This window comes from Toxotes jaculatrix, chromosome 15, assembly GCF_017976425.1.
Source record: "Toxotes jaculatrix isolate fToxJac2 chromosome 15, fToxJac2.pri, whole genome shotgun sequence".
NCBI classification, from domain to species: domain Eukaryota; kingdom Metazoa; phylum Chordata; class Actinopteri; family Toxotidae; genus Toxotes; species Toxotes jaculatrix.
Genome location: NC_054408.1, coordinates 23,286,441 through 23,313,270, shown reverse-complemented (window position 1 = coordinate 23,313,270; position 26,830 = coordinate 23,286,441). Strand labels below are relative to the sequence as shown.

General features: G+C 42.9%; 1 protein-coding gene across 1 annotated transcript in view; it reads left to right on the top strand.

The window, feature by feature from the left end:
• Positions 1-23,820, top strand: part of gli2a (GLI family zinc finger 2a) — a 77,259-nt gene extending 53,439 nt beyond the window's left edge. Inside the window, exons 5-14 of the mRNA XM_041057663.1 lie at positions 676-888; positions 9,663-9,864; positions 10,216-10,414; positions 11,907-12,017; positions 12,498-12,638; positions 15,197-15,346; positions 16,589-16,753; positions 17,553-17,834; positions 18,997-19,363; positions 19,530-23,820. Coding sequence (XP_040913597.1) covers positions 676-888; positions 9,663-9,864; positions 10,216-10,414; positions 11,907-12,017; positions 12,498-12,638; positions 15,197-15,346; positions 16,589-16,753; positions 17,553-17,834; positions 18,997-19,363; positions 19,530-21,814 — 4,115 coding nt within the window. The 3' untranslated portion in view covers positions 21,815-23,820. The remainder of the gene's footprint in view (positions 1-675; positions 889-9,662; positions 9,865-10,215; positions 10,415-11,906; positions 12,018-12,497; positions 12,639-15,196; positions 15,347-16,588; positions 16,754-17,552; positions 17,835-18,996; positions 19,364-19,529) is intronic.
• Positions 23,821-26,830: the final 3,010 nt, after the last annotated feature.

Genomic DNA, 26,830 nt, shown 5'->3' with positions numbered 1-26,830 from the left:
TCTCTCACTCTTATAGTTTCTGACACTTTTAAATGTGGCTTTACAGAGTGCAGGTGTTAACACACGTTACGTCAATATTACCTTTGCACATGCACGCATGTGTATGTGTGTGTGTGCATTTATGGGCACCTGCACTTTGTGTATGACTTCAGTCTGTCAAACTTAATGTATACACAACACCAGAAAAGTGTAGGAATGTGGTATGTCTTCCCTCTCTAGCCCCGCCACCCCCACCCCCCGCTCCTTCTCTCCCTCTGCTTCCTTTACTCCCTAGAGATATTATATTATCCCAGCAAGCCTCAAAGACGGCAGACATCTTTTATCAAGAGCCTCATGCCCCGGGGGCATGCAGGCAAGCACAAACCTTCAAATGTAAAAGCAGGGCACTCATCTCCTCCATTAAGTCCTATTCACAACCTTTCTGTTCATGTCTTTGTTTTTGTCATTCTGTCAAGGGGTATGTTAAATAATGATTTTGTTCTGTCTTGTCAAACTGTGTTTAGCATCACCTCGCAGGGTTATCGTGACAGTTCTGATAAGAAATTATCTCCTGATTTGTTAATTCTGTCATATCATATTACAGGACGAGAAGACACTGAGGCTTTATTCCTTACATTTTTATTTCAAGAAGAAAAAGTTAACCTGCTCTCCCTCATCTCCTCTTTTCTTCTTCAGTGACCCATGAACATTTGAAGGACCGTGCCCTGTTTAGTCTCCCCCCTCCTCCACCGGGGGCCAACCCCACAGAGTACTACCACCTGATGGCCAGTGCCAGTCAGCGAAGTCCCTACGGTGACCTGCTGATGCAGAGCAGTGCTGCAGCAGCGGCGGCAGCAGCAGCAGCAGCAGCTGCAGCTCATCTACCGGACTACATCAGCCCCATGGATGGTGAGGAGAAGCATTGTTGTCGTCTATACAACTGAAGATGTTTTACTGTAAATGTAAGCTGTAGCAGGATATGTGCAGTTACTTACTATTTGTAACATTAGAATCAAAATATATGCCTCAATAGCACATGATATTATTAGAGAGATGGATTTTGATGGCAGTTTCTCAAATCTGAATCCAGTATCCAATCGGTTCATCTTATCCGACTCTTTTCAAATCAGTTTAAATCCCTTATGGAATCAGTGTTAGCTTTCAACATTTTGCTCCCAGTGAAACACAGAGTATTAGGGTTTCACTGTGAGATTCCAGTTCCTGAAACAACAAATGATCAGCAAAATTGTTCCACTGGAAAAAGAAAAGACGGATCAATCTATCGGTCTTGTTGAGCTGCAGCAACACACAATCACAGTAGAGTGGTGTTTGTGAGCTCTACTTCTCCCCCCCCCCCCCCCCCCAAAAAAAAAACAATCTTTGGAGAATAAGTACTGGCTTGCAGGGTTTTGGCTAACCTACACATGAGCATAGTTTTAGTCTGGCCTTTGAGCAACTTACTGGCATTCATGTTAAATAGAGCTGATGTGATTTGCCACTGCTGATGTTTGTCATTTTAACTGGCAAAGGTAACAGTCATTGCCAGTTAAAAGTGAAAAGCCTGCTCCTGAAAGGAGAGACAGTAGATCCAAGAGATTTGTTAGCCTTGGAGAGATTAGAGAATCCAAGTAAACTGAAAACCTTAAACCTCAAAGCAGATCCAAAGCAGAACTTGGAAAAACATAATAAATTACCAACGTGATTTGTCAGTGTGTTATTTTAATGTCAGAATTTTTTTTTTTTTTTTTAATCAAATTCCCATCTCAGTAATACCAAAGCACTGTGTCTTTCATCCAAGGTGGAAGAGTAACAGCCAAACTTAACAGCTATCTTAGCCTTTGTTCTCAGCAGCAGGCATGTTGATACCATCCACTTATTCTTCTTCTTGAGGCTTTTTAGTGGAAGAGTTCACCACATCAAAGCTACCTTTTTGGACTTAAGTGTAGCATGGGGGCCGCAGCTTGTTCAGGGATAGGGGGTGCAGAAACATTAAAAGTCCCAGGGCCAGGAGCTCGTAAAAACACATTACCTTAGAGTCTCTCGTTTTGGTGGTGCTTCAGGTGCGTTTGTACTGTTATTATGGGTAACATCCCACAAAAGAAATCCAGAGTAACTATAAAGAGGGCAGCATGGAGAGAATTTGGCAGTATGAGGCGGAGGAGTTTAACCCTGAGACCTTCGTCTCTGCTCTGTTTCTGTGTCAAGCTGTTAAGGCAGGGATTAACCCTCATGGGCTGCATGCACTGTCCACTTAATGACAGGGATGATGCAGGAACACAATCACATCTACACACTGGCACACAAATACTTTAACAGCCAGGCAAATAGGCAGGCAAATGCTCAGAAAAACTCGTACATGTGTTTGCACACAAACTCACAGAGACCAGCCTGTTCTTTCATGCCAGTTAGAACCTCGGCCTTCTATCAAAATGACGGTCAGGCACCAGAATAGACATTTGATTTCAGCAGCAAAACGCATCCAAGAAACTTTCAGCCCTTATGAATGGGGAATAGAAAGTGCACAGAGTGGAAAACTATCCATGAAAGTCAGCCTATTCGATGCCTGATAATCAAATACTCCCCTTGGCACTGACGGCCATGCTGCTCCAGGAGCCCTCACTCTTTTTTTCTTTTCATTGCATAAAACCACCCACCCAGAAATAAAAACAAAAAAAAGAAAAAAAAACAGCCCCACTGCTTTCACCGCTGCAGCGTCACACTCTCCAAAGTCACTGCATGACACTAATGCAGGCATCCTCACGCACAGGTAGGAAAGCAAGAGAAAAAACTGAATCAGATACGGGATCGCTTTGCAATTAATCTTTTTAATTACCTCAATCACTTAGTTAAACACAGTGGTGCTGAAAGGGAAGGGTGAGGTAGGGATAGGGGCCTTGCAGAAACTGTAGACCACCTCTTTCTCCTCCCTCCTCCCCCTTTTTCTTCTCCACCTCCAACCACCTCAGTGACCGCCGCTGTGCTGCCTTGCCCGCACTTGTTTGGGGAAGTTGTTTGCTCAAATAGCCACAACCCCCACCTCCCTCACCCCGACCGCCTGCTCTAACGCATCGTCCGCACTTGCTGCCACCATTCCAGCAGCTTTTATTTAGTGTTCTACCGTGCTAGGAGTGATGTGGTCAGGTTTGGGCCACTCTGCCAGTCTGGAGGCTCTTCCATTGCAGCCTCCAGACACAGGACCCATATTGACTGAGGCAGCCAACTAATGGTCATCGCGGGCAGCCTTGGCCGGAATCAAAGACCTTATTTACTGCCAGAGCGTGGGAGGAGGAGTAGTGGCAGAGGTGGCAAATATGTGCTTCATCCCTTAATGTTAGTTTTGGATGGCAGTGCAGATAAAACCCATAATAAAAATCAATTTATGCACTAGTATTCAGCAGACCCACCGCAAGAACTGGGAGCCCTCAGTGAACCCTCAGTATGGCTTCTCACCCACCTCCCTCTCTCTCACTGTTTTCCCCTCTGGATAAGTGAATTGCAGGTCTTACAGCTGAACCGCGAAACACTGAGCACTGCTGTGAGAAGTGTGCTGGTGGAAAAGTTGTGAACACATGCGTCAGTAAAGAGTTTTTTTTTTGACATGCCTACAGGTCTTACTGGTTCACTTGTGAAATTTTAGGATTTACTGCTGGGTACACCTCAAGCCAGACACTTAAAACACAAGAATTTATCTCCAGTACATGAGGAAGATGAGATTCAATAAATGCTGCTGTGATGGTGTTACCAGCAGACTGGGTGAAACTCATAGCCGCTCATGTAAGTCAGCATTACGTGTTAGTGGTGTGTTTTTTTTTTCACATTAATCACTGTCCTTATCTGGTGAGAAGGACATGGAGACTGGGAGGAGCAGACTGGGTTATAACAACAAAAATACATCTCCATCCGAAAACACATTCTTAAAAAAAATATCCATATCAAGTCATTGAATTAAGTACCATCAAAAAGTAAAAGTGGCCAGCAGTCTTGAATCACATATGTATGAGACTTGTTTCAAGATGCTAGTACTTGTTCCTAGGAAGCTTCTGAAATAGATGATTTTTGGACTTATTTTGAAAGTGCTAAAGTTGTTGTCTATGCACAAAAACACAGTTGATGTCCTTAAGACTTGAAAATTTCTGATGCTGGGCATGCTCATTAACATACAAAGGATGTGATAAATGGAGGATTAATGCCAGGGCCGGAGTGCACAATATTTTGCCTTTTGAGTAGCTCACTGTGTCAGATTAGGTGATTATAGAATCATAGATTTATGCCATTACTTTCCTGAGATATATGACTGGACCCCAACCAGTCTTGCATATAGACTTGTATATTGTACAGAGGTGACTGGGAAGGAAATGCCAAGGACAGACTGCATCAACAACATCCTTTCACTTTCACTTCACCGCCTCTACAATGGAGCACATCACAGAAGCTAAAAACTCTGCAGAGAAGGCAAAAAAAAAAAAAAAAAAATCTGACAAGATCTGTTAAGGCGTTATAAGGCATCCCAGATGCTGAGTCAGTTAAGACTTCGTGGAATAAAACAAGCAGTTGTCGGTTCCAGTGGTCGCGTGTATTCCCAGTGCCCCATGTCTGTTGGATCAGACTATTACACTTGCCCCTAGGAGCAAATTCAGGCAGGAGTCTGTGTTAAATGACCCCTGTGTGTTCAAAGGTTTGTTTCTTGATACCATAAAAGGCCAAAATTGTCTTGGCTGAATATAGGAAAACATTACTTTTTTCTGATAAGAGAGATCTTTCCATCATTAGGCAGGACTGAGGATAAACTAAGCCATATTTCCCACCATATTGTACAGTAAAAAAAAATTTGTTCCCTAATTAAAAGTCATCTTATTAGGATTAGCATTAGTACTGATACACCACCACTGCTGTAAGTGTAAATAAAGCAACATTAGGCTATTTCACATTGGGAGGCATTCAGAGGACTGTTTGTATATGAGCGAGCAGGTATGTAAGGGGTGGGTGGGCAGAGGAATATCAGAGTGGCTTGCGGGAAAACACCGACGCTCCCACGACAAAAGCAGCAGCCAAAGTAAATGTCTGCCATCCTGAGAAAAAAGAGATTTCAGTGCTGATGCAGCAGAAGGAGAGAGGGAGATAGATTTGTGTACTAGTGTGGTGGTGAAGAGTGAGGAGGTTGGGAGAGGGGGTTTGGTCCCCTCAGACAGCATACACAAACACTTAACTATATGTTGGTTCATGAGCACATGGGTGGAAGTGTGTGCATAAACACACTGACAAACACAACGGCGGCTTTGGGCTGGACACTGGGGGCTCAAAGAGGATTCAGTGTGAGCTCCCTTGCTAATAAAATTTGCAGTGTTAGTATTAGTGAGATTTAGCAAGGAAAATAAACATTCTCCCACTCCGGCCCGGGAGGGGTTGGAGGTGGGGGGGGCGCGGGGGTTGGCTAGGCTGGCTGAAGCTGTGGAGGCATGGGGTCCTGCTGGCACAAACTCAGGTTGTGGTGTGGTGCGGGGGGAGGGGGGGGGGCTGCCCAGCATAGAGCAGCTCTAGCTTGAGTCTTGACAAGGTCGAGGTGGACAAGCCAAAGAGCATCCACAGAGGCCAGCTGCTCTGGACATGGGCATTTTGCTGACTGATTTTGTCCCCTGAGTAAATAAACATAGGTCATTTTTTGAATTTTAGAGGCCATTTTTGGAAGAGAACTGAAAACCTAAAAACCAGATTCACACTGAAGCTAACATATAGGAGGCATTATGGAGTTATTGGTGCGTAACTCCACTTAAGTATCTAATTGACACACGATGACACTGTACACTGTACACACGAAACTGTACTAGTCCATTTCATATCCCTCCAAAAACTCATGAGTTACTGGAAGGACAGAGAGGGAAGGAAAGGGACTTTGCCTCCTCATGTTTATCCTGGATGCAGTTTTGGAACAATACACAGGCTACGCTGCCCTTAAAGCTGAAGTCAGGGAGCAGAAGTCTCATGTGCACCACTGATTACATGAAAGATTGTATCATCATTGGCTACAGCCTTTCTCTGCAACATGGACACTGATAACACATCACTGGCTATGTTTAGAAAGGTGGGTATACAAAAAAATCCTCATCCAAAGTTGGGGTTAAACTGCACACTTGCATCAATCCAACATTAAACTATTTAAACATAAATCCTTTACAAGAACATCAAAGGAGGAGAAGGTTGCTGTACAGTAAATGTCTCCAACCCTTAGAATAAAATACCATAAACCCATAAAACAGCAAGACTTCATGCACCCTCTTGGCTTGGCTCTGTTTTCCATGCTCACTCAGAGAAGATGCTGCCATTTTTTTCCCCAGTAAACTCAAGCACATTTTCCTGTTTGCAGGGACAGTTTGTTCACACATTCAAGGATATTATAAGGTTTGCATTTCTCAAAACATGTCTGAAGAGGTATTGGCGCTGAGCTGAGCTGCTGGCGCTGTTTCTGTATTCAGCTCAGCAGCGGTCCAACTCAGACTGCTCATCATTCTGTTGTTAGCGTAACTCTACTGTCTCCCTGAACTCAAAAACAGGCCACTGAATTCTCAGAGAAGTGAAAAATGCAACTGCATTCATTCATAGATATGAATAAATCTGACGTTGTAAGTTTCAGATTTTATTTTCTTACCTCCAGAAAAATTGTACCCACGCTAACTGACAGCTGTAGCCTGGAGGCATTATGTTTTTGAGTTGTCCATCCATCCAAGCGTGGACCTAAGGATGGACTGATTGTGGTGGTCAAAGGTCAAAGATCAGGGTCACAAAACACATTTTTGGCCATAACCCAAGAATTCACTAATTTACTACACTAATCATTATTTGACTCAAATGTCTGGAAGGATAAAATGATGAGGTGAAGACATTTTATACCCAAAAGGTCATAGTTCAGCTTCACTGAGACACTGTAAAGTTCTGCATATACACTTAATACCTTTTAAACAACTTTTTCAAAGTCTTTATTACATATATGAGTCTAAACAGACATGGATGTAAACTGCAGTGTCATTAGTTGCTGGAGGAGAGCAACCACGAGGCAACCGTTCTAGTTTTTAGATGAGATAGATGAAGGCCACATACCAGTTGTTTACAGAGCCTTATGGTGACCCTCTGTGTCCCCGGGGTGAGCACTGGCCTTCTGGGGATTAGTACAACCCTCCAATTAAAGTGTTTTCATTTTCTACAAAGCCATTTCAGACAAAACAGCACAGGCAAATACTTAAAATAATCGCACACAAACTCACTCACAGACGCACACACTCCTCACGCTCATCCTTGCACTCACATTCTTGTTCCACTATCCTTGTGGGGACTCTACTTGACATAATGCATTCCTAGCCCCTTACCCTAATTTCCACCTAAACCTAATTCTGAGCTGTAACCCTCAAAAAGCAGTCTCTGCCCATGAGGACCTCAATTTTTGTCCCTAAGGTGACACATAAGAACTATACATAAATATAGATACTGTATATAATTTCTTTTTTACTGTATCAGTGTGCACTGGAGTGTCTGTAATTATGACTCTCTATATAAATCCAGATCCCACAATTACAACCAGTCCTCAAAGCACACATACACATACAACAGACACACACTCACATGCATACACAAAAACACACGTCATATTACCACACACTGCTGCACCGCTACACTGCCTGTGCAACATCTGTTTTCTCACTCCCTGCCGGAACTTGCTCACCCTTTCAATTATAACCACCACCTATAAAACACTCCTCTACCAAGTAGTGAGAGTTGTGTGTCCACGTGTGTATGTGAAATTTATTTCAGGTAAAATGAGGTTAGACCAAGGACATCTACTGGAACAAGATAGAGCTAAACAAATCTAGTTTGTCCGCACCTTAGCAGTAGAAGACTGGACCTAATACACGTCCAAGCTTTGTTGCTGGAGGCGTTAAGAATTCTTCCGAGCTGAGGTAAATGTATAGGTTGAGTAGGTGGTTTGAAGATGGAGGCTGAGGGCGGTGTTTTGGGCACAGTGCCCAGAAGGGTGAGGCAGGCGCCAGGCTACCGAGCCACCAGGTTGTGAGGCCTGTTTCCTGCTTTATAAAGGGGAACATTAATAAACTTATCTCCCATTAAATATGTTGGCAAGACAGCAAGCTCGCCTCGCTGCACAAAACAGCAAATGCTTGCAGCTGCACGGCCCATGTGGAGCAATGAGAAGTTTATCAGAATGAAACCCTCATTCATAATAATCCATGTTCCCAAGAAGGGGATCGCCTGCTTCTCCACCCTCTACATTTTTTGCATTTCTCTCCTCCCGCCTCCCTCCCTTACTCCACTCCCTCCCTCTATGTGGCTAACGAAAGATGACACATTTATTTATTAGCCCTAAAGAGGCGCATTCCTGGGGACCGTTTGTTGTGTTTGCCAGCTCTTTCATACACGTCTCTATCATCTACCAGTTTTTTTTTTCTTCTTTTCTTTTCAGGCCCCCAACTACTGTTGTCTGCCGTCTGAAGTTCCCAGGGGCCTTTTAACTAAGTGCATACGCCTCTGCTTTACGACTTGCCACCTCCAAACATAATAGTTTTGGAAGTAAGACCCTGGTTTATGGCTGCAAGTCTGGCATGGTGATTATGGCGGTGCCTGGATTCATTTGGCCTGAGGGCCTGTGAGTTTCACCAGCAAAGACTAGGGGATTGGCAACATATTGACAGCAGTGGAGCTGACATGCAGCTTGTGTGTGTGTGTGTATGTTAGGTCACTGTGCATGTGCTTAGGTGTGTTGTGATGGGCCTATTATGAGTTTCCTGCCTCTCGCACCTCTGATGATGTCCGCTGTAAGACCTAATTACACATGTGCACAAACAGACACCAGCCCTGCTCTCTGGCCCCTCACATGGCAAAGCAGCACCTGTTGATCCCAACTAGTGATCTCTCTCTGTGTCTTTATGGGAGTGGGAGCTACACGCCTCAGAAATGTAAAAAATGAAATTGAATTAACACGAGTGATGGACTATCAGTATGTATGGAAAAACAAACAGCTCTCTCTTCAAGTTCATGGGAAAGTAGTCACCCCCCCCCCCCCCCCCCCCCCACCCAACGTGATGTTTTCTACAAGAATAAAAAAAATAGTGCAAAAACCAGGTCTAGCAGGAGGCCATGAACCCTACCTTTGTGAGTCAGCCTTGTTCTTTTTTAATGGTATTCTGAGATCAATTTGTTTAAATTGCCTCCTTTTAACTCGCCCAAGTACAGCGGTCTGAAAGAGATTGCTATCACGGTAATTACTGAGAATGATTGGGGGCGATTCATTATGCATAAGAGGATGCGAATGTTAAATAGGGGAGCAGCGTGTGTGTGTGTGTGTGTGTGTGTGAGAGAGATGCAGGAGATAGGGTGTAGCTTAGCATGGCTATGACCTCCACTAGAATGCTTTGGGCTAAATGTTTCTTCAAATATGGGCCAGGATAAATGCTGGTTTCTATCGAGGCCATGTGGGGCTTTAATGGAAGTGCAGGGAATTTTCACATTGGTTCGGTCTAATTAATGTGAGACCTGACAGCAGTCTGAAAGACTCTAAATACTGCACATAAGATACTGTATCAAATATACATTTGTGTAAAAGCAGTTGATTGCTTTCAAAGTTGTGCATTGAGGTAGCAAAGCTACAATGGATGACACTTCTACTGTGTCTTTGTGTCCAGTGTCACGTTTTTCCAGCCCACGGTTGACGCCCCGGGTGAGCAGGAAGAGGGCACTGTCTATCTCTCCGTTGTCAGATGCCAGCATTGACCTACAGACCATGATCCGCACCTCGCCCAACTCCCTAGTGGCCTACATCAACAACTCCCGCTCCAGCTCAGCTGCTAGCAGCTCCTATGGGCACCTGTCAGTCGGAGGGATCAGGTATGTAGACAGAGCCCATGCGTACATATGTCACAAATGCTCACTCGCAAGTGTACACACATTTACAGGCAGATAGACACTGAAAGGCATCGGTTTAGATTGTATCTGTGACCTCAGGTCTAATTTCTTTATATTATCCAGTAAAGCTACTTAAGAAATTCCTAAATATCTTGTTCAGTAATTGTCTTTTACTAACATCTAATGATTACCTTTGACAGTGATCAACATTTTTTTAATTTATAGAAATGTAGTTGCATTAATAGAAATGTGAACTGTTTCTACTGTGGTTTAACTTGAACACTAACCAGTTGACAAAACTCTTTGTTGTGTTTGCTTTTCCCTCTTGCTCAGCCCCTCGTTCAGCTTCCCTCATCCCATCAACCCAGTGGCGTACCAGCAGCTGTTGTCCCAGCAGAGGGGTCTCAACGCCTTCGGCCACACGCCTCCTCTCATTCAGCCGTCACCATCCTCTTTCTCTGCTCGCCAGCACCCCCTCACTGCTTCGCCTTTGTCCACCTCCCACAACAGCTCCAACTCTGAGGCAAACCAGGTAGGAATGGGGGCATATACCTCTTCTCTGTCCAGCATCTGATTCCATTCATATTAATCCGTATGCGAGGGGTAGATGAAGACTCAAATAACCCCTGCTACCATATAGATGATTTTTACCTTTCATATGACAGATATCACTTATAAATCTGGAAAGGCGTGGCATGCCATAGCCTCATAATCGGACTGAACTGTCATTTCACTTAGCTTGGAAGCAGCATGTAAGACATGTTCTGCTCCATACATGACTTTCATCATTTTATTATCAAAACTTAATGTTGATCACCTAATTGACCAGTTGTTTTGGCACTTATTCAGAACAGAGGGAAGGATTGTGCAGTAAATGTAGCCTGAATGTACAAGTTGTCGTGAACAGAGCATTTTTTGTAAATTGTGTCAGGTCGAAAATATGCAGGAGACTCCCTCCCAGTTCCATCTGTCTTACTTCCTACTGTCTCCTCTGTCTCTCTTTATCAGTCTACTGTATACACCACAGCCACTCGTTATGTAAACTTCCCACTCAGTGAATCACTCCACCTCATGCTGCTATCAGCTGCCTCTAGCTCTGTTTCAGCACAGTGTCTATTAACACACACCAACAGTATCCAGGAGTAGATACTTTCTATCCCCCCATTCATACACGTACACAAACACACATTTAGCTTCATTTCAACGGTGATCAGAACCATATTTCCTTTTTGGTTTCCAGCCACTGAATGAATCATTGAGGCCCCCAGAAATGCTCAACTTCATTGTAGAGTCTGGGTGGGATTAGGAGACCCCCCTCCTATGTTGGACCCTCTCCAATGAACCTCAATCCACACACATACACTCATTTATATCTTTCCTTTCTTTTCATTTCCATTAGAGCTTCAACAGGCCTTCTGAGTCTTTCTGTCTTGCTCAGAATCTGTTGGCAGATCAAAGCCCCTTCGCTCCCCAACCCCCGACCCTGCCTCCTCCCCACTCTGTACCGAGGGTAATAACTCCTCTTCTTTCATATTTTCTCGTGGCTTTGGCGATCATAAAGCAGTCTAAACTGTTTAGTCTCGGCGGCAGGTCCTAGTCTGACTTATGGGCCATGGTGCCTGGCGCAACCGTTACTCCTCACATCTCTTTGCAGCCTATTGCAGAGCCAAAAACAATTGCATGATATCTCTGTGACTTTGCTATCTGATTCCCCTCAGACGCTCTCTGTGATGACTGTGTGGAAAGCAGTAGTGTCTGACTGAGGGGTTTAATAAATGGAATGAATGGTTAAATTAATAAGTGAACATGTGGGAGGACTAATGGCTACATGGGTGGGTTGGTGTGCGTTAGGATTAATGGAAGGATTCACTGATAGATTATGAATGAGTGGTTGGCATACACAGAATGTATGAATGGTAAAAGGACCACATTATTCTTCCTCCTCTTCTGCTTCATAAAGTCATTCAGAAAATCATGTGATTGATACAATATCAACACTGTCTGTCTTCTTGTCTGTCTTTCAGAATGCCAGTGGAGACCCAGCAGTGAGCAGCACAGTCAACCCACTTACTACAAAGAGATCAAAGGTTAAGACCGAAGCAGAAGGTCCTCTACCCATCTCACCGACCTCTCAGGTAAGACAGTCACAAAGTAGTGGACATAAATAGAAAAAGTAGATAGACAGTACGTAGAAAAATGCAGATGTAGCATTATTACTTATTGGATCTGCATTGACCTTGAAAAGATCCTTATGAACTGCATAGATTTTTGTTTTGCAGCTTAGCTCCTACGCAGCTTCAGCTTCTTACAGTGGGAAAGTAGTCCTGTCTTTAAGTGCAGTTGCTAATTTGGCCCTAATTGATTACAGATAATGAATAAAAATGCAGCTTAAGTTAATGACAAGAGGTGTTGTCACATTGACATCACACCACAACTCCTTAGGATTAAGAAAGAGATAAGATAAGGCAGATGCAAAATAGTCCATGCAGAATGCATCTCCTAACATATTGACCAGGTAAAATGTGCAGTCAGTGTTAGCATGTTTTTTATTTTATCCAAGTCATTTATAAACACTGCTGGATGCACACATCTGTACTATTTGTCTCTTTCTTCAGGACCATGGTGGAGGGATCTTGGACTTGAGCGAGGATCTGGATAAAGATGAATGCAAGCAGGAGCCTGAGGCCATCTATGAGACCAACTGCCACTGGGAGGGCTGTACCAAGGAGTATGACACCCAGGACCAACTTGTCCATGTGAGTATCAGGCTTGGTGTCCTTTTGGCTATTGTAGAGACTTAGTGAATGACAGACATTTTTTATTACAGCCCTCTAACAGAACTGGAAATTCCACATTACAGCTGCAACAAATAGCTGATTAATTGATTTGTAACTATTTAGGCAAAAATACCAAACATTCACTGGTTTCAGTTTCTCAAATGTCAAGATTTGATGCTTTTCTTGGTCACACATTGTACTGTTGGTTGGACAAAACAAGGGATTTGAAGATGTCTCATCTCAGGCTGTGGGAAATTACACAATTACTTAAAAAAACGATTAATCAGTTAATCAAGAAAATAGATTAGAGAACAGATTAATCAGTAATGAAAATAACAATTAGTTTGCAACCCTGTTCCACTGAAAACATGCAGTCCAATGTCAAGTCTTTAGCAGACATGTTTCATCTTGTTCCTCTGGTTGCTATTCATATCATCAGCATTATTAGATTCCTTTGCTTTAGTGAAAGTAAATTCCAAACTACACCAACACAACTTTTGCTTTTTTGTTGTGAAACGCTCAAGCAATTCCTCTGCTACTCATTAGATCCATGCTGATTGAGTCCAGTCAGAAAGCAGTCCAGTAACTGATCCTTTCCTGTTGGGTTGACACACGCAACATTAATGAGCCTGCCGACTCTCGCCAAATTCAGGCCTAAGCCCTGCAGCTGTGCCCCACCAACCCCTCAGCTCCATGACCCCTAACCCCTAACCTCTCACTCCCAGCAACACCCTCAACCCCTGAAGCCCAGAGGGGCCGGCCATAAATCCATCGTCATGCCAGCAGCTCTGGAGTTATGGAACCTCATGCTCCCCCCTGTTCCAGGCTAGTTTCTCCTCTTGCTTTCCACTTTCTGACTCAATGTCAGTCATCTCAGAGCAGTGGCAGGAGGGGCATGTGTCAAATCCACAGACGCAGAGACTGATGGGAGGTGGTGGACAGGTTGCTATGGACTGCAACAAGTCAGGACCAGAGTTACCTTTAAGGACTTTTGCTCCAAATCCAGCTCCCTAGCCACAAACTCTGTGAAAGCTTGCCAGGATTAGTGAGTCAACTAGCAGTGGATCGGTGGTTTGATCTTGGATGTGGACGGACAATGTGAGGCCAGCACATTCTTAAATGTGCTTTCCATCAACTTTCCAAAAAACAGAAAATCCAGGGCTATAATGGTCATTCTTTCTACCAAAAGTCCTGACAGCATCTCCCTAAACATATCAAGGCTTTCACACAAAGTTCTCACAATATCAGCACACCTGTGGGTTTTTTTGGCTTCTGCTTAACCAGAGTAATCCTGTTTCAAGAGCCCCCAAATTACGGACTCACAGTAGTGTGTAACCTGAAAATAGAGGCCTGTGCATGGGCCACACACTTGTTTCCATTCCTCCTCCTTCACCCAAAATAGATCTCAGCAGAATCGTCAACCGCTGAGCTTTTTCACTGGTGAAGAAGTGGCCACATAAGTGGAGCACTGTGGGCATGGATGTCCTCAGGAAATGAAGTGGTTCCTCTGGGTGTGTGGATATTTGCATGTGGTGCACACGGGATGAGAGTTTTGAAGTGTACGTCTGTTCGGAAACATTGTGTGTGTGTGTGTGTGTGAGTTGACAGTAAGTGTGTGTTTGTCTGCAGTATAAGTCATTTGATTAAGTTTGATAAAGCCTGTTGTATCTGAGGGGATAATTAAGATAACTGTGAAGGTACTTTGGGTAATATGTCATTCTCTTACATGTCTACAAAGTATGCTAGGAGTAACTGACTGCCTCCTCCAAATTAATCATTTTAACAAGACAAGGAATATTTCAAACATGATGAATTCCTACAAGGTGGAATACATTCTGGAATTACACTAAAATGTCTAATTTTGCAGTAGAGTTCTCTGAGATTTCACATTTAGGTTTGAGGTTTAATTTGCCTGAAAATACGAGACCAGCTAATTCAAAATTTAAATGTAAGTTTAAGCATCGCGCAGGAAACTTTCGTGTCCCTGACTGACTTCCTGATCTGTTAAAAGTAAGAAGAATGGAAGATAAATACAAGGTGGTCGCAAAATGCTCTTCCTGATCACTTTTCCTGGGATCTGAGGAACTTCCCCTTCCTTGAGAAACGAACGCACACAGACACACACAGCCTGAAAAAACAGACAGTGCTTTTAAAGTGATTGTCTGCTGTTGACAGATGCATAATAACTGTCAGCCATAATGGATGGCACCGTCACTCACAACCCGTGTGTGTGTGTGTGTGTGTGTGTGTGTGTGTGTGCGCGCACATGCATAGATATATGAAAGAGGGGAGAATCTTCTGGTGGGAAAAAGACAAGAATTTGCTGAGTCATTTTTAGTAACTCGCACACACACACACACACACACACACACACACACACACACACACACACACACACACACACACACACACACACACACACACACACACTTGTTGTCTAGCCACAGTTTTAGTATCTACACCCCTGTGTCACAGATACATGTTATGATACTTTGTGAGAACTGACTTGAATTGAGTTGGATCTGCTTTCTCCTCAGCACATCAACAACGACCACATCCACGGTGAGAAGAAGGAGTTTGTATGTCGCTGGGAAGAGTGTTCGCGCGAGCAGAAACCCTTCAAGGCTCAGTATATGCTGGTGGTCCACATGAGGCGACACACAGGGGAGAAGCCGCATAAATGCACAGTAAGAATCTCAAATCACTGTGATTGTGTGATGGCCAATGATGATATATTTAAAGGGGTACTCCGGCAATTTATTATAACACTTTAAGTTTGCGGATCTGCAAGAGACAGATTCAAAAGGAATAGTCAATATATTCTGACTTACAGTCAAAATCAGTTAATTTTACATTTACCATGATACAACCAGCCGTGACTTTTGTTTGACAGTTGAAACACAGATTTTTTTTTTTTTTTTTTTTTTTTTGTTCTAAAGTCTCAGAGCCCTTGCTGATATATCCCAATGATACCACAGTTACATAATTCAGGTTACTGGTTCTTTAACTGACTTGTTAGCTGGTTAACTGGAAATGGAACTTGGATGTGACAACAGCAACATCAGCAGCGTTACAGTCTGTATCCTACAGCCCTTCACTTTGCCTCAGGAAAAAAAAAAATTATTTAAAAAAAAAAATTCATGTGATTTTCTTTGTGCTTAGAACCAGTGATATTTCCTTGTCAATAAATAATGGGAGTTTTACTGAAGCCTCCATTTGCTGTGTGAAGATCAAATTGAGGGCCTGTTTGCTTGGCTTCAAAGCACGCTCACAGGCTCTTGTGAATGCATTAAAACAGATGACTTGTAAAGGAGAGAGTTAAGAAAGCTGATTGACAGCGTGGGCGTGTAATTAAAATCTGCAGACAAGCAGGGGGCCAAGGGTCCTTATTAAGACCATGCTGTATATTCTCTGCACAAATCCCACATGCATCTTCTCATAACACCCTATCTCCCCTTTAGTCTCATATTTTAAGTGTGAATCTTTCGTATCTCGTTTCTGAGCTAATTTAATTTGATTCTCTTTTAATTTCAAAGCCAATTACATTCACAATGACTGCTCTGAAGGAATACCAAATTATAGCTTGTACAGTACAAGTGAATACAAAGGCAAAACACAGACTTTTCTTTGTCTCAGTAAAGCGCAGCAGACAAAGAGCTCTGCCACACCTCACACTTAGTTTAGATATTTAACATAATAGCCCTTTTTTACAAAAGTGTAGCAGAGCTTTGCTTTTGTGTGGCACGCCACAGTAGGTGGGCAAGAGTCCAGGAGTAGATTACATTTGAAAACTGAAACACACAGAGCTTTTTTTGTTGTTGTTGTTGCCCAGCTCTTTTCTCTAACCAGCTGCAGACAAAATTACAGCACTCAGCCAGTCAGTCTCACTGTCTATCTGTCCGGCTGTCTGTCTGTCTGTCTGTCTGCAGTTTGAGGGATGCTCCAAAGCTTACTCTCGCCTGGAAAACCTCAAGACCCACCTGAGGTCCCACACCGGAGAGAAGCCGTATGTGTGTGAACATGAAGGCTGCAACAAGGCCTTCTCCAACGCCTCAGACCGGGCCAAGCACCAGAACCGCACGCACTCCAACGAGGTATGTTCACACAGACACACACACCACCATACAATTAACTTACTTAGTGGTTTTTCATATTAGACATAATGTATATGTGAAATATTGTGACACAAATCTTTAGTACAAAGGCTCTTGTGCTCTACTGTCAGGTGTTTGACTGATGCTTAATTCTAGTGTCTTTTCAAGAGAATATTGACTGTAAATGAAATAGAAATCTAAAAACATAGTTTGCAGGGCCATATTTTAATTTTGCCCTGAGTAGTACCCACAGGTATATGACTCAGGCTGCAAGCAGCCCCAACAACCTTTACCAGTAAGGTGGGGCAGCCTGTATGTCACCTGAGAGGTGAAAACCATCAGGAGGTAGAGCTGGTCATCCACTAATCAGAAGATCGGTAGTTTGATCCCCGGCTCCTCTGGTCCGATACTGAACACCAGATTGCCCCCGATGTGCCAATCAGTGTGTGAATGTGTCTGTTAGTTAAAAGCTCCATATCCTTAGAGTAGAAAAGCAGTCAAATGCAGTCCATTTACCATTTCACCAAAAAGCCCCCCCTGCACCCAGCAATCCCCAGCGAAAATTATGCCTTTGCTATCATTACTGTATTATTTAAATAACAATTTAAACAAGTTTAAATAACAATTTATGTATGCCTCACACAGGACAAGATGCCTTTTGAAAAATCAAATCTTCATACATTGTGGCTTTTCAGTGATGAGCTTTTGTCTTGCGTACTAATATTTTCCATCCACATCTGAAATTGAGTCACAATTCTTTCCTTCCGCAATAAGATTTGTGTTAAATCTCTCTTGGCAGAAACCATATGTGTGTAAGATCCCGGGGTGTACCAAGCGCTACACAGACCCTAGCTCTCTCAGGAAGCATGTAAAGACAGTCCATGGACCAGAAGCCCATGTCACCAAGAAACAACGGAGCGATGCTCCTCCAAGACAGCAGCCACCCAAAGGCAACGGGGAGAATGAGGCCAATTCCAAGCATGGTGCACGAGGCGTGGACGGCAAGATTGAGGCCAACAGCACCTCTAGAGGAGTGGAAGACTGTCTACAAATCAAATCTATCAAGACAGAGACCTCTATGGTGTGTTCTGATCACATAAATTAACTTGTATAGTTCATGGAAAATTTGTGTACAGAAAACTGTTACTGAATGTAATCTTTCTTTTATTGACTGCACAGTGAAGGAAATCTACTACTTTAGGAACTACAAATATTATCACCTGTTAAAATAGTATGATCATATAACTGCATGGCTTTGTATGTTCGGGAACCAACAAAAAGAGGCATAGACTTCTCACTTCTTTCCACTTTACTAACATTGCTCTGAGGTTAAATGTTTACTGCCAGCACTGCCTGCATCCTTCCTAACTCACCTCTCTGGTTGTTGCTTGAACTTGCTTCTCTCTTTCCCTTATAATCTTCCTAATGGACAGACTTCACTGAGGTGAGCACTCAGACTGTCTCTCTGTCTTCTTACAACTCAGCATGGGAGATAAGCGAATGTGCTGTCATGTTTCATTCCACATTGTGGCATTCTTGCATGATGTAAAATGGCTTTTTTTCATGATAATCCATTTTCACACATTTATAAGAGCTCCTTCGTATATAGGACGCACATCCTCTTGTGGGGAGGCACGCACTGCCATTAGACTGGATTTTCCTGTCCACAAGATCGCTGGCAGTAGCTTCTGCTGCCGACTGATGATAAAAGTCATTGTCACATTAATATTCAAAGGCTGGGACTGTTTTAGTATGTGTGCTGAACAAATAGTGCCAGCATCAAGCTGTGATCAAGACTTTAGTTCATTTTGGGCCAGTTTGAATTACTGTTGCCACTGGATTGTTGCTCATAGAACTCATCTATTATCCACTTGTTTTCTTGCTGTACATAAATCAAGCCCATCTATAATTGATGAGATTATGGAACTATAGTCCTACATTAGTTATTACAAAACACCATTACAATCAGAATTTTTAACTGTGGTAATTATTTAATATTGAAGAATACATAATAGATATCTCTGAACTTGGCATGAGACTGTAGCTTTTATTATTCTATTTTATTCAGTTCTATTTTTAAATTTCATTGTGTTTCTTCACATCATATATGCAGATAGCAAATCAGTCTTACCCAGGATCGGGAGGACATTTGTTTACTAGTGGATAATTGAATGATGAAGCAATCAAGCTTCTAATGTTTGATTCATTACACTTACATCAAATTCTTCCCAACTGTCCTCCAGACATATCAGTCCAGCCCTGGCGGCCACTCGTCATGTAGCAGTGAGCCATCACCTCTCAGCAGCGCCAACAACAACGACAGTGGGGTAGAGATGGCCATGTACAGCGGGGGCAGCTTCGGGGACCTCAGTGCTCAGGATGAGTGCCCCATGGTTGACTCCACTGTTCCCGCTGGGGGACAGCAGGGTGGGGTGGGGCTTCAGTTAAGGAAAGCCATGAGTCACAGTGGTGGGGTCACCATCAAGCTGGAGAACATCAAGAAAGAAAGGCTGAAGACAGTGAGGGACTCCTGCCCCTGGGTCAACTCTGCACCACAGCCACCGCAGGGCCAACGCAACAGCATGAAGCTCCCTCCCATACCTGCAGTCGGTAAGTGTGAAAGGTTGAGGAGATGTGGGCTGTCATTTTAAAGGTAAAGTGCATGTCCAGTGTACACAACAGCCATACACAGTAATCTTTCCCCCCATTAAGAGTAAATAATTGTAAACTTGTCATTAGTTTGTCATAATATAATAATGTTCCTTGTATCTGTCAGGTTCCCTGCTGGAGAGCTCCAACATGATGAGTAACTTAAGTGGTCTGCACCCCAGCCAACGCATGAGTGACCTGTCTTCATGTGAAGTAACGTTGCTGAACCAGCTGAATGAACGGCGTGACAGCACCACGAGCACCATCAGCTCAGCTTACACCTTAAGTCGGCGCTCTTCGGGTATTTCACCCTGCTATTCCAGTCGTCGCTCCAGTGAGGCATCCCAGTTTGGTGCTAACCGCCATAACAATATCAGTTCGGCTGACTCCTATGACCCAATCTCCACTGATCTGTCTCGTCGCTCCAGTGAGGCCAGCCAGTGCGGAGTTGGCGGTGTCAGTGGAGGAGGTGGAGGAGGAGGTCTCCCAAGCCTCCTTAGTCTGACACCTGCTCAGCATTATCGGCTCAAGGCAAAGTATGCTGCTGCCATTGGTGGAGCTCCACCTACTCCTCTCCCCAATATGGATCGAATGAGCCTGAGGACCCGCATGGCATTATACAGTGATTCCCAGGAAGGCTCATCTCATCCATTCCATCAGCCACCCTCTGGAACAGCACCTCGGCGCTGCAGTGACATTGGATATGGCACTCAAAGCATGATGCCCCATGAGGTACCCTCAAACCTTCCACGCCGTGCCAGTGACCCAGTGCGTCGTCCCACACTTGACCACCTTCCCTTTCCAAGGGTCCAGCGCTATAACAGCATGAATAGCATGAATCCCCTGAATGGTACATCAGCTGCAGAACGCCACCACGCACTAGCTATGCAGGGCTACACTCGCTCTGATGGTAGCCTACAACGCTACCCATTTGCCCCCAGACCACCTAGCATTTCTGAGAACGTAGCCATGGAGAACATGGCAGTGGATGGGATGATTGGGGGAGAGCAGAGTGGGGAGGATGATATGGTCCTTCCTGATGATGTGGTGCAGTACCTCAGGTCCCAGAATTCTGGCCCCTCAGGTCACAACTCGGGGCAAGTGGACTATCATTCCAACAGTCAGACTCAGGGTTATCAGACAGGCATGGCCCCACCAGCATCATTTTATGCACAGAGGAGGATGGCCATGGTGGATGCCACCATGACTCAGTCTGGTCAGGATCTGCCCTTCTCAGCACCATCAGACAACATGAACAAGAATAACATGCCGGTGCAGTGGAATGAGGTGAGCTCGGGAACTGTGGACACCACAACCAAGCTCTCCAGGCAACAGCATCCTTTCAGGGGGAACTTAGCTGTTGTTCAGCAGAGGCACAATTTTGGATCCTTCCAGGCACAAGGTCAGGGCCTGGGCAGCAACCAGCAGGTAGCGCCTATGAGTCAGAATATGTCTATGCAGGGATATGCAAACCACAACAGCCAGAGGCTGATAAACATTATCCACCAGCAGAATCAGCAACAGAGGCAATGCAGCAATGTAAACTTTAGTGAGCAAATGAGTCCTCAGCAGGGTTATGGCCAAGAGGCAATCCCAAATTCTATAGCTGGGAGCACTAGCGTGAGACCTACCCGCAACAGTATGGCAGATCCAGAACTGCAAAGTTACAGAGCAAGGACACAGACTGATGGGTATTCTCATGTGAACCAAGAGGACCAGCAGCAAAATTACAGTGTTCTCTCCCAACAGCAGCAGCATAACATCCATAATGGAAGCAGAGGAATGTTACAACCCCGGCCTCCCACAGAGCCCAAGTCTATTGCCAGACAACATACAGGTTCTAGCATGATGCAGCCAAGCCGAATACCTAAGTCAACTGATTTGAACCACAGTCACGGTAATGACACATCAGAGGCAAGCCCAAAGAGGCCCAGTGGGTCAGCAGCCCACAACAGCAACTCTGAAAACCTGAATTCTGCTGTGTTCTACACAGGTCAGATTCGTATGTTTGAGCCAACTTCTGTGAGCTTTGATACCCCCATGTCACCCCGTGCCAGCCAAGCTCCCATCAACAGCAACACTGCAGCAGCCAACATGGCCTCACCAGGAGTCAACCAAGTCTCCAGCAGTACAGTGGATTCTTCCACTGGTGGATCTGGTGGCACAGAGCATGCCCAGATTGACTTTGATACCATGCTAGATGATGGAGACCACTCCAGCTTGATGTCAGGTACCCTGAGTCCTGGCCTTCTGCAGAGCCTCTCCCAGAGTTCCTCACGTCTGACCACCCCTCGTAATTCTGTCACCCTCGCATCTGTGCCAGCGGGGATTGGCAACATGGCCATCGGTGACATGAACTCCATGCTCACAGCTTTAGCTGAAGAAAGCAAGTTCCTCAACATGATGAGCTGAGAGAAATCAAACACCTCATCCACCCATTCTTACCATTTCTACATCAGGAATATATGGACTAATATATGGACTACGCAAGAAAGCACTGATTGAACAATGCAAAACTGGTTATTTTACACATTTTTCTTCATTGTCCATAGTGATATGCTTTTCTTGTAATATTTGCTTCAGATTATGTTACATTAAAACTGAATAGTAAGTATAGCTAGGGTTAAGGACCATTTTCTATCATCATTTGTTAAAAAGCCATACTTTTTAGCTACGAATATATGATAGCCCAGGGTATATAAATGCATCTACAGACAACTGCCATTAAGTATTTGCTGGTGTAAAAGCCCTTTAGAAAGTGGTGCACTGAGAGCAGTTCACATAGTGCCTTGCTGAGGACATCAAGGTTGAACGTCTGAGTATGACATGAGAACAGAGTTACCAAGAAATGGACATGATGTGTAGATATCAGATAATATTTTCTCATGAAGACCTTTATGTGTATAGATTATACTGTATGGTACTTGCTTTAAGTTATGCTATAGACTATTGGCGTTTGGACTAGGGCTGTCAAAAGTACAGTAACATAAATACTACCATAATTCAAAAGGAGTAATAAACAAATTTTAAATATATATATTTTTTAAATGACAATTTTTTTTATTTCCACAAAACATATTCTCACAAGGTTAAGCTATGGTTTGCTGTACCTTCTATGTGCACAGCTCAGAATGTGAGACAGATGAAGCCAATTATAGTGCTAACCTGGAACAGACACTATAAAAAAAAAAGTATATAATAATTGTGTAAAACTAATGTATGTATGTAAATGTATGTTTCTACACAAATTATTTCAGATCTACAGTGTCTTAAGCTTTTCATTTCACTGCCAAACGTGATGGTGCTTAAAGCATCAGTGCTGTTTAGGCTGATGAACGTGGTCTGAGCCCAACAACAAACCACACATGTAGAAATTGATACATGCCTATTATGAAAGCAACAGTAAACATTAACTGATATTTCAGTTTAAAGGTGAATGGTGGTTAATTCAACTATCTTGCAGCATAAGAACTAAGCAAAGAAGTGTTATTGTAGCAGCCTGTCTCGTGCACAACTTGTGTATTGCTGAGTTTCAGTTAATTCAATTCAATTCAGTTTTATTTATATAGCGCCTTCCACAATCAAAATTGTCTCAAAGCGCTTTAATTACGCCTTGATTTTGGCGTAAAGGTTTATTTGTGAGCAAAATTCTGAGTAAATTTTCCAGCAAAATGTGAGCTAAATTCTGAACAAATTTTACTCACATTAAACATAGTGGTGGTATATATATTTTTTGTTTTGTTTGTTTTGTTTTTATTTTATGAAAGTAAATATACAGTAATACCATTCAATCAGAAATTTGTCACTAATTGCTTTTTACAAAATGAAGCCTTTGACAGCTCTAGTTTAAACACGTGGTTGTACAAAATTATAGTCCACAGTTATTAAGTGCTTTTTGATCATGGTCTGAGCTCCTGGGGATGGCACTGATGAACACTGAACAGATTTCCTTCTTTGCCCTCTGGATCAGAGGCATTAACTCTCCATGGTCCCATCTCACAAGGGTAAATAATTGGAAAGGACAAGGATATGTCTATCAGGGCACATGAACCCCTGTGTCTGATGAAGAGCATTCTCTAAAAGAATATACAAGTACCTCTGTGCGTTCTCAGTAGAGAGCCAACCCTAATTAACACATTCATACCGCCTCCCTTCACTGCACCCCATACCTCCCCTGGGTTCTGGATGAACTGCAGAGAGTCCAGGAAGGGACTCTGACTTTGATAATGAAATCCTGCTTCTGACAGGATTGGTGAACTAGCCCTCCAAATTCCTCAGTTTTATTATGTTTGCTGAATTTCTAAGTACCCTTTCAAATGTTTGTGTGTATGCTACCATTCACTTTTACTATGCTCAGTGTGTATGAGTTTGTATGAGTGTGTATATAGCTTTTGTACATTTAAAATAAAGTATCTCTTTTTTTCTGTTTAAATCCCTTCGTTGTGTCTTCTTTGAAATCACATGGTCTGTGGTCCCTGGAGGCCACATGAAAGTAAGACTAGTATGTTACTAGTGAAATCATGCTTGGCATGTTCTCAGACTGCTGTTGAATACAGCACTAAGGGCAAGCACCAGTACACTTTAATCCAGCGACCATATGCATGAAGGGTACATACACATACAGTAATGATGAAACAACTTTGATCTGAAAAATCAGTACTTAACACTGCAAAAAGTTAGTGCCTATATAATAGCCAAATATAGTAGCATGTTAAAAAAAAAAAGACTACCAATGATGCTGTCAAATAATTTCTGTCAGTTTCACAACAGGTGACTGGTAATTGCAGCTAACCTCTTTACCTGTATGTGTGTTCGACTGATGTTAAAGGAATAGTTTATGGTTTGGCATAGCCATTATACATCTTTAAACCTGTAATAACTGATTTTGAGTGGCCACTTTGGGGCAATGGAAGCAAGCTGTGAGCACAACAGTGGTATATCATCACCTTTTAGCTTGATATGGAAAACTTTATCTTTCATTTGGCATTTCTGGCCACCTGGTGAATATCAGTCCAAAATTTTTAGCTCCATTTTTGGTCTCGACCAACTCCTGAGGGAAATATTTTTGCTAACTGTCCTGTTGTTTGATGGTGAGCAGGCAGTGTACACTGTTTAGTGTTTTTTCACTGAAAACATCTGCGTGATGTGGCCAAAAATTGTGCTATTAAAGCAGTGAGGGTGACAGTCGAGTCACTTAATCAGCTTAGACTGAGCTGGAGCTGCAGATTCAACACCAGGTTCATCACTACAAGTGAACCTTTTCATGCACATTATTTGATATGTTGTTATAAAACTATTGATTATAGCTACTATAATGAAAAACATTTTGGGATTTTTGAGAATACATGTATTCGCTTTCTTGCAGAGTTAGATGAGAAGATTGATACCACAGTCATATCTGTCAAAGAAATGTGAAGCTACAGCCAGGAGACAGTTAATTAATTAAAAATAGTTCCTCAAACTGTTTGTTGTAAATACCTGTTACTTTTTGTACACTCATTTCTGTTGTCTTAGGGGGAGGTCTCTTTAGATGCAGTGCATATGCATTAATGATACAGGAGCAACACTGGTTTTGCTTTGAAGCCTCATATTTCTTCTGCATATACCAGTGTGTCTTTTTTTGATGCTTTGCTAATGAAAAGACAATGTATAACCTTCAATAGCGGTGTTTTTTTGTCCATGATTCTTCACACTGCATGTTAAAGCAGAGGAAGGAAAAAGAAAACCTTCAGTCTGGAAACACAGGTGAAAAAGGATACAACACACACACAAAACGCATACAAAGCAGCATCTAAAGTTAGATGGCATGTTGTCCAAAATTCACAGTGACAGATCAGCCCCATTGAAATCTATCTGAGGGCAACATAAAACAGAAATGATGATAGAGGAGAAAAAAGTGGTGCAAGAAATTGGAGAGGAGAGGAAAAATCAGGAGGTAAAGAAAAAACTACTGTAGAGGAGAAAACTAGTAAGAGGTGGGAGGCAGGAAAGACTGAATACAAGATAAGGGGATGGAGCATAGGAAAATGTATAATAATAACTTTTAAAAAAATAAAATATGCAGAATGCTAAAAGAAAGAGAAGAAAATCACCTTTAATTTGACAGCAAATTCAGCTGGGGTCTGGTTAAAAGTGAAGTCCACTGATTGCTTTTGCCACTGGAATTTCTTATTCTCTTAGAGAGAGGATGGGAGAAAAATAGCCTCAGGGTAAGGAGTCTCACCAGAGAGGAGAACAAGAGGTTAGTGAGGCAGAAATGGATGGTTAGACAAAGCACACAAATGAGAAATGGTATACCCTGATGCACACAACTTCATACTGTAAGAGGGCACAGACATTCAGTGCAGCGCATAGGTGAAAAGAAGTGTGAGGATCAACCAGTTTTCTTTACAATGCATAACACAAAATTTAGGCTCTTAAAGTTGCTTTTCTTTAAGCTTTAGTTCAAGCTAAGATCACATGTTTGGCAGGGCATGGCCCTAGAACTAAATGCCAGTCCAGTATTCACTCTTCTTTTAGTTCTGTTTTGGTCTCCACCAATTTCTGAGATAGATATCTGTCTCTTTAGCTGCCAAATGCTCTATTATGTTTACTTACTAGTTGCCAACTGTTTACAATCTATTGCAAGACAAGGGCATATACAACACAGAGCTTTTCACTAAAAACATGTTGCAATGACAGTGACAGAAACCCAAAAGATCCTGTGAAGCTCTGTAGAGCTGAGGGAAGCTACATTGTTAGATTCTTTGTGGGTTTGTCACCAGGAGCTACACCGTTCACATTACATATTTCCATTTGACCAACTGGTCAAATAGAAATATTGATTATTTTAGCTTTAAAGACATATTCAGCTACCAGATCCAACTATATTCAGTCATACAAGGATTAACATAACATTTGCTGAACAAAGAATATCAAGATCAAAACCTCAAATCACCCAGTCTTTACTGGTGATTCTACTCAATTCTACTATGGGTTTTTAAAGGAAACATCTGTCTGCCTGAGTTTTCATAATGACAGATTCACTGCCATACAGAACATACTTATACTGAACGGATATAATCTAAAGGAGGACAGAATATATGAATTGGTGAGCACAAGTCTGATGTTTTTGTTTCTATTCCTTATCAGTGTGCTCTAACATTATTATTGTATTGTAAATTGCAAGTGTCCCTTTGAACGCAGTTATCATTTCAAGCAGCACAATCATGAAAGTGTCATTGTTATCCAAGATGTCAGAGATGTGGAGAGGGGAAAGGGAAGCATCCCACCTCTATCTGTGGAATCCGCTTCTTCAACGTTCAGCTGTTCCTAAGTTGGCCAATATCTCACTGTAGGACTCTGAAGTGCCCCTGCCCGTTAAGTAAAAGGTATTCGGAGGAAGTCAGCTGTCAGATGGTGACATTCGCACCCTGCACCATGGCTGCT